Source organism: Aspergillus eucalypticola (assembly GCF_003184535.1).
Source record: "Aspergillus eucalypticola CBS 122712 chromosome Unknown BO83scaffold_21, whole genome shotgun sequence".
Classification (NCBI taxonomy): domain Eukaryota; kingdom Fungi; phylum Ascomycota; class Eurotiomycetes; order Eurotiales; family Aspergillaceae; genus Aspergillus; species Aspergillus eucalypticola.
The window spans coordinates 427178-443471 of NW_020290295.1; the positions used below are offsets into that span (position 1 = coordinate 427178).

At 47.3% G+C, this 16294-nt stretch overlaps 7 protein-coding genes across 7 annotated transcripts; 3 read left to right on the top strand and 4 right to left on the bottom strand.

Moving 5' to 3' along the window:
* Positions 1 to 869: 869 nt before the first annotated feature.
* On the top strand, positions 870 to 4589 carry BO83DRAFT_439386 (DUF3433 domain-containing protein; the record flags this gene model as incomplete). The annotated part of the gene is made up of 3 exons (XM_025536172.1): positions 870 to 1170; positions 1222 to 1668; positions 1721 to 4589. 3 exons carry the CDS (start codon positions 870 to 872, stop codon positions 4537 to 4539), a joined length of 3567 nt encoding a protein of 1188 aa, XP_025385734.1. The 3' UTR covers positions 4540 to 4589.
* A 1107-nt stretch (positions 4590 to 5696) lies between these two features.
* BO83DRAFT_380452 (uncharacterized protein) lies at positions 5697 to 6263 on the bottom strand. Its single transcript, XM_025531754.1, has 3 exons — positions 6124 to 6263; positions 5975 to 6051; positions 5697 to 5898 (listed from the first exon to the last, which is right to left on the bottom strand). The coding sequence occupies exons 1-3, from the start codon at positions 6196 to 6198 to the stop codon at positions 5736 to 5738; spliced, it is 315 nt and encodes a 104-aa protein (XP_025385735.1). The 5' UTR covers positions 6199 to 6263; the 3' UTR covers positions 5697 to 5735.
* Positions 6264 to 7433: 1170 nt separating this feature from the next.
* BO83DRAFT_429417 (uncharacterized protein) lies at positions 7434 to 7928 on the bottom strand (the record flags this gene model as incomplete). The annotated part of the gene is made up of 4 exons (XM_025535460.1): positions 7434 to 7533; positions 7598 to 7645; positions 7712 to 7785; positions 7881 to 7928. 4 exons carry the CDS (start codon positions 7926 to 7928, stop codon positions 7434 to 7436), a joined length of 270 nt encoding a protein of 89 aa, XP_025385736.1.
* Positions 7929 to 11617: 3689 nt separating this feature from the next.
* BO83DRAFT_380453 (uncharacterized protein) lies at positions 11618 to 12468 on the bottom strand. Its single transcript, XM_025531755.1, has 5 exons — positions 12438 to 12468; positions 12208 to 12358; positions 12041 to 12114; positions 11936 to 11983; positions 11618 to 11873 (listed from the first exon to the last, which is right to left on the bottom strand). The coding sequence occupies exons 2-5, from the start codon at positions 12280 to 12282 to the stop codon at positions 11771 to 11773; spliced, it is 300 nt and encodes a 99-aa protein (XP_025385737.1). The 5' UTR covers positions 12283 to 12358; positions 12438 to 12468; the 3' UTR covers positions 11618 to 11770.
* Positions 12469 to 13285: 817 nt separating this feature from the next.
* On the bottom strand, positions 13286 to 13936 carry BO83DRAFT_318327 (uncharacterized protein; the record flags this gene model as incomplete). Its single annotated transcript, XM_025527737.1, has 1 exon — positions 13286 to 13936. The coding sequence occupies one exon, from the start codon at positions 13934 to 13936 to the stop codon at positions 13286 to 13288; it is 651 nt and encodes a 216-aa protein (XP_025385738.1).
* A 1128-nt stretch (positions 13937 to 15064) lies between these two features.
* Positions 15065 to 15777, top strand: BO83DRAFT_95755 (uncharacterized protein). Its single transcript, XM_025537746.1, has one exon. The coding sequence runs from the start codon at positions 15228 to 15230 to the stop codon at positions 15693 to 15695; it is 468 nt and encodes a 155-aa protein (XP_025385739.1). The 5' UTR covers positions 15065 to 15227; the 3' UTR covers positions 15696 to 15777.
* BO83DRAFT_429420 (putative quinol monooxygenase) lies at positions 15770 to 16156 on the top strand (the record flags this gene model as incomplete). The annotated part of the gene is made up of 2 exons (XM_025535461.1): positions 15770 to 15791; positions 15870 to 16156. The coding sequence occupies 2 exons, from the start codon at positions 15770 to 15772 to the stop codon at positions 16154 to 16156; spliced, it is 309 nt and encodes a 102-aa protein (XP_025385740.1).
* Between the last annotated feature and the right edge of the window lie 138 nt (positions 16157 to 16294).

A 16294-nucleotide genomic window follows, 5' to 3' on the forward strand; every position in this document is an offset into this window, starting at 1 on the left:
CCGCGAGAGACACTGAGGCTCGATACGGTATTTTTCGCAGAGCAAGGCGATCATTAGAGGGAGAGATCCTTTGGAACATAAGGGTTAATTGTGGGATATTATTGGCAACTGCTACCGGCCGGTTACTGGTTTTGTGGTGGATACTACTAAGTATCTGACAGGCGACCTTTGCTACTAGTTAAGTGGGCACTCATGGTGCTTACAATATTCCTTCCCAAGTTAAATGTCAAATGGCGACTCAGTGGCCCGTATTCTGGGGGAGAATTATCTATCTGATTAAGCGGCTTCTTCTCGACATCCCGGTCATCCTTCATGTGTTTCAAGTTCCAGCCTCGTGCTTGGCCATGCATCAACCTCGCCAAGCCCCGTCCCGTATCATCTCCGCACTAAATCAGCAGCTGGTTGGACCAGCAGTCGCTTGCTTGGAATGAAGTGGCGCCCAAGTGGAGTTGGCGGCAGGGATCAGCCTCGTATCAACACTTATCCACAAGAGACCCATGGTAGGAATGCTTGAATCGCTTTCACGGCATGAGGGTTTACAATACTCTCAATCACCTGAATCATGCTACAGCCACCCGGATAACCTTGACAGGTCATTTTTTACGGTATTGGATATCCCACTCAGGGCACCATCAACAACCACGGTCGTACAGCCTTGCCGTCAGCGTCTCAAGCACGCAAAGGATCAGGCTATGCAGGGATTGACGGTGGGCTGTGCCGCTGCGACAATCCCTTGCCCAAAATGTCCTTACTTATACCTGAGGCTCGAACCGCCCCCACGTCAGATCTTTTTGACGATTTGAACACCGTTGAGGGAACAACTGACAGGCGGTGGTGCTGCTGGTGCTCACGGCCTATATTCGTCCAGAATGTTGGGCAATATCTTGCCGAAAGGAAAAGCCTTTGCGCGCCTACCCGGGAAACGGCCATCTACAGATGTGAGGGGCGTGTCTAGTGAGAGCGATGGCGACTCGCTACATGGGTATGCGCGGCAGCAACACATGTGGTCGCCCGTGATATTACGCTCCGTGTCTCTGGCTGTGTTCGTGGTGCTATTCATATGCTTTATTATTGTTATCGAGGTGTTGTATTCAGTATCTACTCGGAAGGAAGGCTTGAGCACGAGTGAGGAAAGATATCATTATCTGTGGACCTATGGCCCGACCGCAGGTAAGACATTCTTTGCTTATTGTCTTCTGATGGACCATGCTAATTCTGTAGTTCTTACGATTGTCGCGGGGTTCTGGGGTCAGGTCGAGTATCGAACGAAACAACTTATGCCTTGGAAGCTCATGAATCAAGAACCAAAACCCGCTACACGATCCTTGCTGCTAGATTATGTGTCTGACTGGAACGTGGTCATCCTGTTTCGTGCCCTGAAGCAATCATCCTGGGCTGTTGTTCTTGCCGTTCTCGGAACACTGCTCATCAAACTAATCACCGTGGTCTCGACTGGTCTGTTCATGTTGCAAAATGTCTACATGAAGGATGTTCCAACAACACTCGCGACGCAAGCGAGCTTTGACGGTGCTGGGTATAACGGTGCCAAGGTCGATGGAACGGCTGCAATGGTTGTAGCTGGGGCTTGGTGGCTTAACCTGTCATACCCGTTGGGATCGACCGATAAATATGCCTTCCAACCGTTCACAACCTCCGGCAAGAAACTCGGTGGGACTGATTGCTCCACTACCAGTTAGGCGCGTCACTCACTTCTTTACAGGTGCCGATGCTGTCATTTCAGGAACAGTCGACATGTTCTCTGCTGATCTTCAATGCGACGTGGCCACTGTCGCGAATTGGACTTCGGGTTGTAGCACACAAATGTGTGAGTATGATGAACTCAATATGACACTCAGTACTCCTTCCTGTTCGAAATATCCATTTACAAGCTTTGAGAAAAGCTCCTCTTCGGTTGGGGGATACTATGCCGATGTATTCAGCGCCACATGTACGGATACAGATTCAACGGATAGTCTGAATCAGAAACGCCTGATTTTCACCGCCGCCCACTGGTCTGAGAACAGAACCCAAATCCAGGCGCTCGTTTGCAGTCCCATCTACACCATATCGCAAGGATCCGTCTCGCTGCTTTACGGAAATCAAAGTGTGACTAGTATCCAATCATATAACAACGATACTAGCAACGGAACAATTTCAGGGTTCGAGGGTATGGAGCTAGGAACAGGACTTATTTCTTCCCTATCTCTGGCTGAGGACACCTTGGATACGCTAAACTACGTGGATACGTCATCTCATGCCCTTACAACCTATCAATACAACCTTTCGGACCCGAACAGCACCTATCCGAGTGCATTCTATCTGGTCGCCAATCTGACCTCTCCCCATACGATGAAGGACTTACTGGATGCATCAATATTGGAAAAGGTTTCCCGTCCGACATTCAGTGCTATGGCTGCCCAAATAGCAAGGCAATACCTACTGTATTCTGCAAACGAGAATTTCGCAGGGACATACTCCGCCCATACCCAGAGAGTGGTTGTTAGGGAGCTCTCAGTCCGAATAATGGAAGCTACCCTAGCAGTATTGATTATTCTGACTGCAGCGCTATGGCTCTGGAGACCGGTTCACTGCACGTCGCGTGATCCTGGCACAATTGCTGGGCTAGCAAGCATAATGAGCCGCAGCCCCAAAGTGTCCGAACGGCTCACAGGCTGCAAAAACGCGCAAGACCTCACCACCAACCTATCAGATGGGAGGTTCTACACCCGTGTCACAGATAACGATGGCTGGGGAACATTTGGCATCGAGGAAGACCAGAAAGCAACCGAAGCGACTCGTCCTGGAGCCAGCTCTGGCCCACTGACCTGGTGGCGGCCAATTTCGGTAAAGGTCTGGTGGTGGATCATATCCATAGTGCTCCCACTTCTCATTATCGCTGGATTAGAGGCATCATATCAGGTATCCGCCCGTCAGGACGGACTCGGAACTGTCACCTCTGGTGGCTACATCCACTACATCTGGGCCTATTTGCCGGCACTGATATTCCTTATCGTTCGCATCTTCTTCGACTGCATCCACTTCTCTGCCATGGTATTCCAGCCGTACCTGGAGCTCCGACAGGGTGGCGTGACCGCACCGGGCAGCCTTATGGAAAATCACCTGTCTAAGCTGACATTGTTCTCATTCTTTACTGCAATCAAGCGGAAACAGTGGGCCGTGTGCGCAACAGGATTTACCGTCCTTCTAGCCCCTGCGCTCACAGTGGCGGTCAGTGGGCTGTATTCAACACAGGACATTGTATACACACGCCCTGCTTCCATTGCGCGAACTGACACCTTCAACACGACCATCAGCCCTCTTTCTTCCACCACTACCGACCCTGGCCTCGGCCTCACAGGAGCCCTTGTAGTGGGAGCCAACCTATCATACCCCGCTTGGACGTATGACGAGCTCGTTCTCCCTACGCTCAGTGAGGCATCCCTAACCGATAAGGAGGGGGTGGTTCAAACCAATTCCTCCTCTTTTAACAGCACATCCGATAGTCCGATTCTCCTCAACGTCACCCTCCCAGCCCTCCGCGCCAACCTCACCTGCGACGCACTCCCCCAAGACATTGTTTATTACATCAGGCCTGCCGAGGATTCCTTTTCCATGTTCGATCTGCGTATGCAGCTCGACAAAAAATGCCAGGGTGTCGACACCGCCACTGACTTCACCATATCAACCGACTACCCCAACGCAACACGCACTACATTCGGTGCCTTCAAATACCTCAAAGATGCAATCGATTTTGGCGACTGCCAGGCGCTGATGGGATTCTACGGTGTGATAGATGGGAATTCCACAGCACAGATCCGCGGCTTCACCTGCAACCCGCAGATCGACGAGGTCGACGCGACAATCTCGTTCTCACTCCCAGGTCTAGGAATCCAGTCTGCGACCGCGGATGACTCAACCAGCCGAGGCTTTTCAACAAATATCTCCACCACCCTTGAATTCGAAAGCTTCCTTTCCCAGCCTGTCAACAAGCAAGACCAAGCGTTTGACGCCTTTTTCTCCGCCATGCTCAATGACCAAAAATCCCTCTCTTTGTCTGACATCACTGACCCATCCCACTACTCCACTGTCATCAACGCAACGGAACATCTCTACCGCACCCTGATGGCCCAGTCCATGAATGGCAACGCACGAATCCCATCTAGTGACAACCAAACTACCTTCCCTGGCACAATTGTAGACCCGAATCGTACCCGTCTCACGCAAAGTGCCATATCTACCCGTATTCTTGAAGCTTTTCTCGCAGCCATGATCGTCTCCACCCTAGTGGCATCCTACTTTATGCAAACCAAAGAAGTCCTTCCTTTCAACCCGTGCAGTATTGCTGGCGCGGGGGCGTTGATTGCTGGATCGGATGTGCTGAAGAGTGATACATTACCTGCTGGATCGGAATGGTGCGATGATAGGGAAATGCTCCGAAGGGGTTATTTCTCTGGGTTGGTGTTCGGGTTAGGATGGTGGGCTGGGGACGACCCGAGATTTGGGATAGATGTTGGGCGGGCAACAGAAGAGAGGGAGTAGACTTCCTTTATATTTTCCACGGTTTATATGAACATGAAAAAATTAACAATCGACATAATAAGGATTTCCCAGATAGCATGACAAGATTATCGAGTGGAATAAATTCCCCATACAGACTACTAGCCATTCATATGATTTTGCTATCGTCTGTCTATAATCCATTTCGAGATTCTACTTTCCAATTTATCTCCTTTCTTGCAAAGCGAGAAATATTCAGACGGGAACAATCTATAATCTACGTAAAAACAGGCATTTTCTAGACTATCATTAACCAACCACCCACCCACACATCACACATCACCAATCCAACCCATAACTGTTCTCATTGACAATAACTACTCCTGCGCCTCCCCATTATAACAATACACACCATCGATATACATCGTAGGAATCTCACGACTACCACTAACTCCCCTGAGAACCGGGTCGTCTTCGGGACTGTCGTACAGATCACAGGTAGCAGTAGTAGAAAGTAAGAGTAATTGCCGCTTACATAGACATGTTGGCGGGAGGGGGGGGCTCATACGGGCGATCCATTCCAGTAAGCTGATCCAATTCAACCCTCTGTTGGTTGGTCTCGGATGCACTGGATCCGTATTTGATCTGTTTGGATTGTTAATTGTTATCCCATGTTAGCCATTATACTACCTAGGTTTTCTTTGTGATTTTCGTCTTGTGATGTGAAGGGGATGGGGTATTGACATATCTCAATGATTTGGCTGGCAACTTCGGAGGCGAAAGTAGCCAGAGTAGCGCCCAAAATGGAGGACTTGTTGAAGAACATATTGCTTTCAATTATGAATTTTAGAGTGTGACAAAAGGTAGGAGGTTGCAAGGTAATAAGATGGTTTACTTTTCTGCTTAAGTGTGCTTATAGCATCCGGTGAGGGGACTTAGAAGAGGAGAAGGGGGGAGGAAGGGGGTATTTCATATTATTGAAAAGGTGGCGGTGATCAGCAGTCAGGGTGAGATTAAGCTGGGGGACTTTTATGAAGTTTTCTCTGTATGAATTAGCAGTTCGAGGTATTCTTGGAGAGAGGAATAATAGTGGGCGATCTTGTTAGTCACTTTACGAATATACATAAACACGTCTGAGCATATATATTATTATATTAATCCATCCCCTGCATATAGCTTACACACTCATTGATCAACATGCCCATTCATATATCCAAGAAACCCATGACATAACTCATTTACAGCAGCTCTTCCTCCTGCTCATAGGTGTAGCAGTACACAGCTTCAATGTACGTCGAAGGAATCTCGCTGCTGCCACTGATCTTTGAGAGGGTGGCATCGTCCTCGCTGTTGCTGTATAGATCGCAGATATCGGGGGTAGAGAAGTAGGAGTAAGTACCACTGCATGAATCTAATTAGTATATGTCTGGACGGTTGAAGTATTTGGAAGTGGGGATGAGATGGGAGAAAGTCGTACGGATAGTCGAGCTTCTCAAAGTCTTGCAATTGCACCTCCTGCGTGTGGGCGTCGTACTCGCTGGTGCCGTATTCGATCTGTATGCATTAGGATCATATTAGTCTTTGTCTCCGTCACTTCAAGATGCAGAGGAGGTAGCAATAACGTACGTTAATCAACTGGCCGACAACGCCGGAGGCGAAAACGGCCAGAGTAGCGGCCAAGACAGACTTGTTGAAGAACATTTTGTTTTTGTTGTGGTTGTGTAGGGGGCTAGACAAGAGTCGGGGTTTGAATTGGTAGAGATGGTTTGTTTTTGGATTGAGTGGTTTATTGCATTCGGTGAGTGTACTTGGAGGGGGTTTAAGTACTATTGAAGAGGCGGCAGGTTTAGTATTCCTCTATGATAACACTTCAATAGTCTCGTCAGCTGAAGTGCCTTTTTTCGGATGGTTCTTCTTGTCTGTTTTGTCGATCCGGATTATTGCTCGGAGCCGTCGGGGGAACTCGATGCCGGAAGCTTGATATTTGTAGCTCTTGGTTAGCTTGAGTTGGTGATCGACAGCTGGGCTGAGATTTAGATCGAGTGTTTAGAAGGCTTGGTATGATGCTATCGGGGATTTCTGAAGACATGTAACCATGTCAATTGTGATGCCATAGCTTGACACAGATTCAGATACATCATCAATCGACTGTATCTCACTGCAATGTTATTATTTCCTAGTGAGCAGGAGCTTCCGGCATCACTGGAGATGATCGGTGCACGCGGGCCATCCAGAGGCATCCGGCGCACTAGTGCGATAGTAGCCGATCCCGTCAGCCACCATATGTCCATCGCGACGATCAGCGCTACCAACACTTTGAGGTCCTCGTGTTTGTCCTCTTCGCGATGGCAGACACTTGTCAGTCCCTGCATGAGAAGAATCGGTCAGCTAACTCAATTCCAGGATCGGAGAATATCTAGCTCGTTGCCTGCTTCTGGTCGGCAGTTACTGTCATCATCTACCGGCAGAATGTACGCCTTGGTACGATAGTCGGCTGATAACGTGAAGTTAAGGTTTCCGGTTACACCGAGGCGACTGGTCGGACGGGAAGCTAGGACGAATCTAAATAGAAACTATACGGTCATTAGCAATGGATCCGACAGCTGGTGCCTTCCCAGCGAGGCAGTAGAACGTGCGGTAACGCCCAACTATTGAATGTTGCGAATCCGCTGAATACGGGGTAGATAGGGTATCGAAACCAAGCCAGTTCCCTATTCAGATGTTATGTCATATTACGGTTTTAGCAACAGCTCGATTGGTGGTGTCCTAGATAGTTCAATTTCCGTAATATCTGTTATGCCATGATTGCTACTAATCATTTAGATAAAGCCCGACATTCCCTATCTTGCATACGCATTACATCGACCCAAGCCCGCAATTGGCCGGTATCCAGCAGTGACAAGACAGATGATTCTATAGTACCACTAATCACCAGTTCATGGCGGTAGGATTGTGCATTCGATATCTCTGGCATCAAACCCTGGGTTATAGGCATGAGCACCCGGGCTGACGTAGATAGATTTGTCGAGTGGGAACCTATTGCAATGTTTGTTAGGGAGGTAGGAGAAGGTGCAATTTAGCCGTTACGGATCAGACCTACACGTTGAGGAGACAATCGTTAGTTGTCTGGAAAGTGGTGATCCAGCCTCTGTGAAAGGGTTAGTAGATCAGTCCTAAATCGACGGTCACGGATCTTCTGGAATGTAAGGCTTACGGGTAATACAAGGGAACAAGTGTATCAAACGGTACTACTTGGTCATGATCAACTCCGTCGGAAGTATAGGTGATCTGGATGCGTTAGATATGCACAATGAAATCAGGAAGAACAAGGGAGAAGAAGGGTTATCAACGTTCTTTCACTTAGGGGTGTGAAGTACACATACAAGGACATCATCTGCGGCGACGACGCTAGATGAGAGCGCCATGGCCATGGCGAGGATAGACTTGGTAAAGTGCATGTTCAATTCTTCGTACCTTGGTGGCAGAGTAAAGAAATAGGGCAATCACGATTGCGAATTGATTATAAGAAAAATCCCATCTATAATGGGATTGGCGCCGCTCTTTATACTAAAACCCGGGTGTGCTGGCCATAATATGTGCGAACGCTTCATATGCGGAGAAGCAAGGAAGAAAGGAATGCAGTGAAAAATGTGTTGTATTGCAAACTACGTCCTACAAGTGGGAGGCGTGTATGGAACAGATGAGCAGCTGCAGAAGGGGGTCCAATTATTTCTATGGGTATCCTGCATAATTGGAAAAGCGCTTCTGCTTTCGGAATGGGGAATTCCCCGCGTGAAGAAACCCATCAGCATATAAGGAGACAAAACATTGTCATGTAGTGGTTCCGCAGCCTGCATAAGATCTAATGGGGAAACGCTATATAGTATGCCCAAGTACACAAGCAACGTTCGATTTCCGAAATAAGAGAGTTCAACGAATCTTGTGTATTTGCCGTCCCAACGGCTAGTTCTATTCCGGAATACTTGCTGAAGCATGAGTGCATCAGTGCTCTGAACAATGAACTATAATATATGATCCACATATGATTCTCTCCCCACGCCCCAAACCAATATTATTCAAGAGCGATATCACAGCTCTTACCGGGTGCTATCGCAAGCAATGTGTGCTTCGTGGCACTACTACCAGCTCATGCCGGTGGTTGTGAACCAAAGCACATAATCACAGCAGCCTCTACTGCGGGATCAAGGACGTTAGCACCAGGAGGGAGGTATGTACTGTCGATGATTCGACCACCTCTGGCATGGCGTGTTAGTAGCGATAGGGGCAATAACCATTTCAGTGTTCCGGCTAAGACTTACGGGTTTAGGTAGCAGGTCTAGATAGCCTGAAATGTGGAAATATGGCCTCTATCAGTGTTTTATTCGTCATCAGCTTTGCCTGGTCTTGGAACGAGGTGACTGCATTCTCGATTCAGTTTCTTAATACATACGGGTAGTCCAGTGGAACTTGAAGATCGGTCTGTACCGTTCGGGTGTGACCAACGCCATCAGAGGTATAAGCAATCTAGGAAAGATGAAACAAAGCGTGAGATCAAAACAAAGACATCTTCATGACAATGTGTACCCATAATGGCAAATGCACCAGATGAGAGCGCCATTGCGGTGGCCAGGATATACGTGGTGACTTGCATTGTGAATGTTCGTATAGGGATTGTGGAGGTGTGGGGTAGACCGCCCGTTGTGAGCTGAATTGATAATCAAAGAATCAGGCTACATTTCGGACATATCTACCCTGTTATGTTCACGCCCTGGATATTGTGGATTAGCCGGACGGCTTCACTTGCCCGAGTTGCATTCTCCGCGGGAATGGTTACACGAGACAACCGGATATCCCTTGAGCATGGTAAACCCTGTAGAGAATGATACATTGCCATTGCTATCATCATTTGGAATGGTGATCAAGGGAATAGTACTAGCCCATGCGAATAAGAAACAATACACTACATGCATCAGTCGCTGACATTGTAATGCCAATCAAATCGTAGGTGTCTGGAGTCTGCTGCGGCGGGGGGTAGCCGACAGATTTAATGTCAACTAATGACCTAAAAGCGGCCAACCTTAAATGTTCACCTCTTTGAGAGGGAGTATACCGGCTTAAGTCAATTGAATGGATTCAGGTCACTGCATCCTATGGCCACATCAAATTCAGCAGCAAAGACTCACCACATGATTCTGATTATATGAAGAAATATTTATTGCATATCGAGAAGATTGCGGTCGGGTTACACAGATATGTAAGGATGGCTGAGCAATACGCAACAATGTCATGACCGGATCATCCGCGGACATTTCAAGAATGTTGAATCGTCTCAAATACAACAGCGAAGTACATTCCGTTGTGAGGGAATAATCTATTCTTTATTGAATCCCATACTATAACTACGCAAATGTTGTGGATTATATTCCCGGCCATGTGAATATCCCTCCAAACTTGGATTCATTGATGCCCAAGGCCGACAGCCCCAATCTTCATTCAGAGCCATCACCGGAAACTCCACGTTATGGTATCTGGTCGGGATTGAGGCATAAGACCATTATAGCATTGAAGCCAGGATCATATAAGTATGATCACCTTCGTCAACCTGGATACTGTCTTGCTGCAATGGGTCCCTATCATTATTTGTACATTAATAATTGTTGATTTGGACCTGGCTCGACTACATGAATTGGACTTACCCGTCGATAATGCTGCATGGTCCGTTGCTTGGGAAGGTCGTGATGAGGCCTCTGTCATTGGATGATTATTAGTACTGTACTTTCGGAAAAGCTCTGCCCGGAGGAAGACGTATGGATAGTCCAGCTCAGTAAATACGCCTCCTGTTACTGTTTGGTCGTGGAGGACACCGTCAGACGTGTAAGAAATCTGGAGTAGCGTGTATCGGCATGATGTCACAATAATATATGGAACAGATCTACAGAGAAGGACTGGTTATACTGTACACATACATCAACGGTGTCACTGGCGGCCAGGACGAGTTGAGAGTGCCATTGCGGTGGCGAGGAAATACTTGGCAAGTTGCTTTTGGCTGCTTTTTCTATAATTGGGAGAAATATGACTTAATCACAGTAAGGTTGATTGCAAAGAAACATGCTCTGTTTCCTATGGATTATGTTCGCCTTTCAATAGCTCTGTGTGTAATGAACAAACATAGTCTCACAGTTGGGCCAACTCCGGACTGTCTGACATACCCGAGTCGCCTTTCCACAGTGAGGTTGCATTGAGCATTCGCACTTTTCTTGAGCATCATATACTTTGTACGAGATGCACGGCTGGAAGGAATCTGCAATGTATGGCGGTGTATCTGAGGTGAGACAGAATTAGTTAGTTTATTAGGGAGCGTGAGACAATTATGAGACCCGGTCATGATCAATCCCGGTGGTAGTCTCGACTACCAATCAGAGACCTTGCCGCTTCACCGGATAATACATCCGCATGGGTTATTTGATTGATGTCATGTCGTGGTTTTGTAGACAAATATACAATGTTGATAGTTTCCACGGAACGCAATTCTACATTTTCGGACCTTGCAACAATTTGAGGAAAGTGGATTACACGTTGAGAAAGATGTGGTAGGAATACTCCGCCTATGTGAAGATGGCCGGGAAAAAAGCAACATCACCGTCTGAGGAACGCCCGAACCATCCGCGGACAACCCAGAAAGGCCGCGGTTGTCTCATAGTGTAATGACACTTGATTGCTCATCCACGGACACATTCTTTCTGGATTGTTGCAGTATGCTACAAGAGGTCACCATGAATGTTTTATTGGAAAGACAGTCCACTTTAAACATGGGCAAAGATTCTCTGAAGGCATTTGATCCCTACTACGCATCCTCAGCTGACATGTAGAACTCTCCAACAGCTCTTCAACAACATTGAAAACGCAGTTAATTTGGCAGTTATCCTGATTTCTCTGGACCACCTTCTAGTGTACATCCTATGATTGAAATGAAGACATCTACTTACCAAGGATCTTCCCCCTTTATCATCAATGGAGAAACGGATTCGGAACCTGTCTGTCCATAGATGTGCTTCTGAAGCATAGTATGATTAAAATGTATAGCATTCTCTGTAGCTACCTACCATTACTTCATAGGACTATCAATATGACCTCCCATCAACTCTCCCACATACCCTTGCATACCCAGCAGTCTTTCAACATGGCGTACAGAATTCTGTACCTGGATGCGTGAATACAATGCACCGTCAAAGAAACCAATGCATTCATCATATCACGTCAAGTCGGCACTTATCTAGTTGGAAGAGGGGTCTTGGCACTGGACGGATGCAGCGTTGACTGGAGGGTCGATGTTCGTTGCACCCGCTGCAACATAGTAGACCTCCTGGCCATAGTAGCTAGAACGGTACATGTTAGCGACAAATCCAGGTATAACAATGATGGGAGGGGTGATACTTACTTGAAGAGATAGCAGTTGGCAGTGTTCTGGAAGGTGCTGATGGATCCACTGTGGAGTCATTAGCATTTTACTTGTGCAAGGTCTTCAACGAGGTGAGGAACGTACGGCTGAGTCAATGGAGTACGTTGGTAAGGCTCGACCTGCTGGTTGTAGTAAGCGCCATTGGAGGTGTAGGCGATCTAATTCCATATTTGTTAGCAGATGGACAAAGAAGAGGGCTCGAGATATGGATGCCGAATGAGCAGGTGCAAAATGATTCATTTTACACATACATCGACTGTGCTCGCAATAGCGCTGGAGGCGAAGAGAGCAAGGGTGGTAGCCACGATAGACTTGGAAAACTGCATTGTGGATAGGTAGTTGTCTTTGAGGACTTTGTTGTATGTGTTTGTGGGGTTGATTGCGATGGTTGGTACTTTGGTCCTGGTGGGATGTCTCAGCAGTTATATAGCCGTGGACGGAGTTTTAGATTTCATTAGCGAGGAGTAGATATTAGGCCTACCATCCATCTGATCCTATCCTGCAGAGCCAAGAATCCCCGGAAACCCCGGAAGTCCTCTAGGTGTAGAATGACTGCATGAAATATAGAATTCCATTGGATATGTGTTGATCAAATGCTCATAGAAAAGCGACATGACATCTACTAGCAGACGACTATCGGATGGCTGCATATACGAAGGTCCCGATTGCTTTTGCGAGGCCATGATCGACAACCCCGGTTGCTTCCGAGTGGACTTCCCCGCGCCTTACCGGGAGCCACAACACTAAAGGCCGACTTCCTTAAGTTTGCGCCTTTCTACAGTTAGAGGCTATTTTGATATTATGTGTCAAGCTTTCTGGGATGAACGATTTAAACCCAGCACAAGTATCACGTCCCTTGGGGTACACAGCATATGTCGGAGGGTTGGGCATTGAAACACTTCCGTGCGGATGCTCAGAATATGAATTCCTTGGTATTGTAAGGCTTTCTTAGAGGACGGGCTCGAATGAAAGTTTCATTGGGCAAATTGCTTCTGTCCCATGCTCAGTGATTGTCTATTGTGTACTTGAGCCACAACAAAGGGCATTATATTGCTCCCGGATATCCAAGTTTGAGTAAATGGGGCTACTGTGACTAGTCAAAAAGAACATGACAGTAATCTGACCATCTAAAGGCGCTTCAAAAGTATACTGAATACAGCACATATAGGCGAGAATCTCCATGTTCGGACTAAAAGCTAGAGTAATGGGCCCGAACCCGCCCATATAAATTGACTATCCAATACTCCATGCATATATCGTGTTCAACCGACATGACACTCAGCTAAGCCACTACCAACCTTTCCAGCCCCCCCTTTAATCACGCCCAAGCTAGGACACCCACTCATAACTCAACACTGGAATAACAAAATCTGGCGCCGTACATGTTGCATTTAAATACTGATCATGCGTGCATGTCAAAGTGAAATCCGTACTACCAGAATAGGTAATCAAGCTACCGTTCGCACATTCCAGCGCATGCCCATCCCCCAAGACATAATCCATATGCCCCGTAGAAATCGCATAATTGGAGCTGCCATAGAACGAGACGATCCTTCCCTCGCCCCGATCCGCGTATCCACAATTAGATGCTCCGTTCCCGATGTCATGAACTCGATACCCGATGTACTCGTCGTGGCAGGTCAACCCATCGGCAAAGTCGATGTCAAGGGTTTCAGGCGGACCATATCCCCAGGGTTGGTAATTGGGCATTCCGGTCCAGCAAACATTGACCATGCTACCGTTGCAGGTGGCAGGGTCGGGGGCACACCAGCCATTGCCGCATAGACAATCTTTGAAGTTGATGTCTGCCTGGTTATGGACGCAGTCCAGGCTCTTTGACCCGTTGTACCAATGGAAGGTGGTAACTTCCCAGGTGGGGATAGGACATCCCTCTGGGGGAGTGATAGAGCGGGGGTGCAGAATGGCGGTGGACGAGGCTGAGAGAGCCACAAGAGTGGCAATTGTGGGGAAGATCAACATGTTGGGCGTTCCAGAATGTAGCTCAAGAAAGCAAGCTGATGAGTGTGACTGGGAAGAGTGGGCTTTTCTTATCTTTCAGGGGGGTTTTATATCTCTTCATTCTCGCATCGACAGAGTTTTATCCGCCTCGTATCTTGAAGAGAAATGAACGAAGAGAAGGTGTTAGGTTTGGAGAATCAGGGTCTTCAACATGCACATCAGCTGGTGGAGGTGAGACATTGCGAATGAAGAGCGGAGGGAACCGACGGGTTTGAAACATTTGGCTCGCCTAAGCTATAAATGGTTGCGGTGGTTTCTTGGCATCGGAGATCTTAGGTCTTCCCGCTTAATGTCTCAACACGATTTTCCTAAAGAGGCCATAATGTCGGGAACACCGTAGAGTTGGCCACTTGATAGATCTCATCGTGAGATTTATTTCTGTGTGAATGCGAGCTTTGGGCTGTCCCGCACTCAGCGTGGTGGTTGCGGGGGAGCCCAGAGACTAGCGCTTTAGAGAATCAATGAAGGCGAATTGAATGTAGAGGGTTGAGAATTGCCTCTTAGACAAAGTACTTGATTTGGGAAGTTGAATATGCAAGAATGGTGAATAAAAGTTCTGTTCATACTTCTAGTAGTCATAGTAGTGTGTTCTGAGGGTTATGTTAATGGTCATACTCCCGCTTATATATATCACATGGCTGACGTGACTTTCACTTACAAAATAAATTCTATTTATTCTGCAGAATAGTACCCGACTTGAAGAGATTACTGAAAAGCCTGTTAATCAAATAGAAATGTTTTTCACAAGTATTATAGATATGGAAGCTAGAAACAACTGACATTCATAATTCTGTTACAGCAATGTTCCTTGGATAGTAGTAGTGAACAGTCGGCCGCGAAAGAAAGACAGGCCCCAGTAACCTAGCATAGGCCATCTCCGTGTGTAGTGCCGAGTGAAAGAAGCATCTAGATTTCAGAGTGATTATGAAAGTCGACCATGCATACTTTTGTCCATCAACTTATGCACGTATTACCTTTTAAAATCATCATGTCCTCCGCCAGTCTGCTATGACGTCACCACATCCGAACCCGATCTTAAGCTGCCGAAATTGCTCGGCAGACCGAGTCTACCCTGAAATCAACTTATGGCATTTTACGCCTTATGATATAAAGCTTTTCAGCCACCAGGTGCTTCCAGTTGCACGAGTAATCTATTTGAGAGTGAAATGGACCCTGGAATGTCATTACCTTTTACACACGTCGACCATTGCCCTCGTCATAATCACTGAGCCCCGACCAGCTGAACAATAATATGTTTTTAGTAAGTACTAGTGATGAAGTCTTCAATAACCCCGTTTATGTCGCTAGGATAGGCGAACCCAATGCTGTCCATCACACCGATCATCAGTTATGCAAGGGACGCATGCTGCACATCTACAAAGTGAAATGTGGGGTCATATATGGGTCGATGCAGACTCGCCGAAGTATCCCCGAGCACCTTCATCCTTGGACAATTGAGACTATGAGATTCCAAGATTTGGTCAAATATCAAAATATGAATGTACAACACCCTAACCTCTCTATTTCATCTCCAATACTAGTTTCCAACAAAGGTGCAGCCCCAATCTCCCAGAGATACACCTCAAGTTTAAGCTTATCTGGCGGAACTGGAACCCATAAGCTTCATCCTCGGATCCTCACCGAGAACACCTTAACCAGTAACTCGTCCGCCCCACCCCAACTCTTTAAAAATAACTCAATCTTGCCCACCCACGTTTAAGAACCCCGTTACCCCTCCATCCCCTCCTCCTCACCCACAACATCCCCATTTGATCCTCCCATCACACCGTCACAATGGTTTACACTATCGTCGTCCGTACGTTTTCCAAGCCCCTAAACCTATTCTGCTGAATCCACCTTTGGCATGATTATACTGACATAGCAATGATGATAGACCTCCGCGCTAAGCCCGACGAGGAGAGCATCTCCAAGCTCCACGCCAAGCTCATCGAAGCCTCGGCCGTCTACTCCAAGGACAAGGAGACCCTGTCCTGGTTCGTCATGCAGAGTGTCCACGACAAGCAGGACTTCTGCATCGTCGAGCGCTACCTCAACGAGGGCTCCCAGAAGTACCACCTCGAGAACCCCTACTGGAAGACCTTCGACCCCTACGTCATCCCTCTCTTGGAGAAGCCTATGGACCTGAGACGCTTCGAGGAGATGGAGGAGAAGAAGGAGTAAATGTGCATACTATAAAAACTGGAATGGCATGTATATAGAGTGGATGACATTGTCCGATGCCGTGCGTTGGACGTTCTTCATAATAGCATTTCTGTGCTGGATAATTGCTTGCAGTGATACAAATACACTGTGAACTAT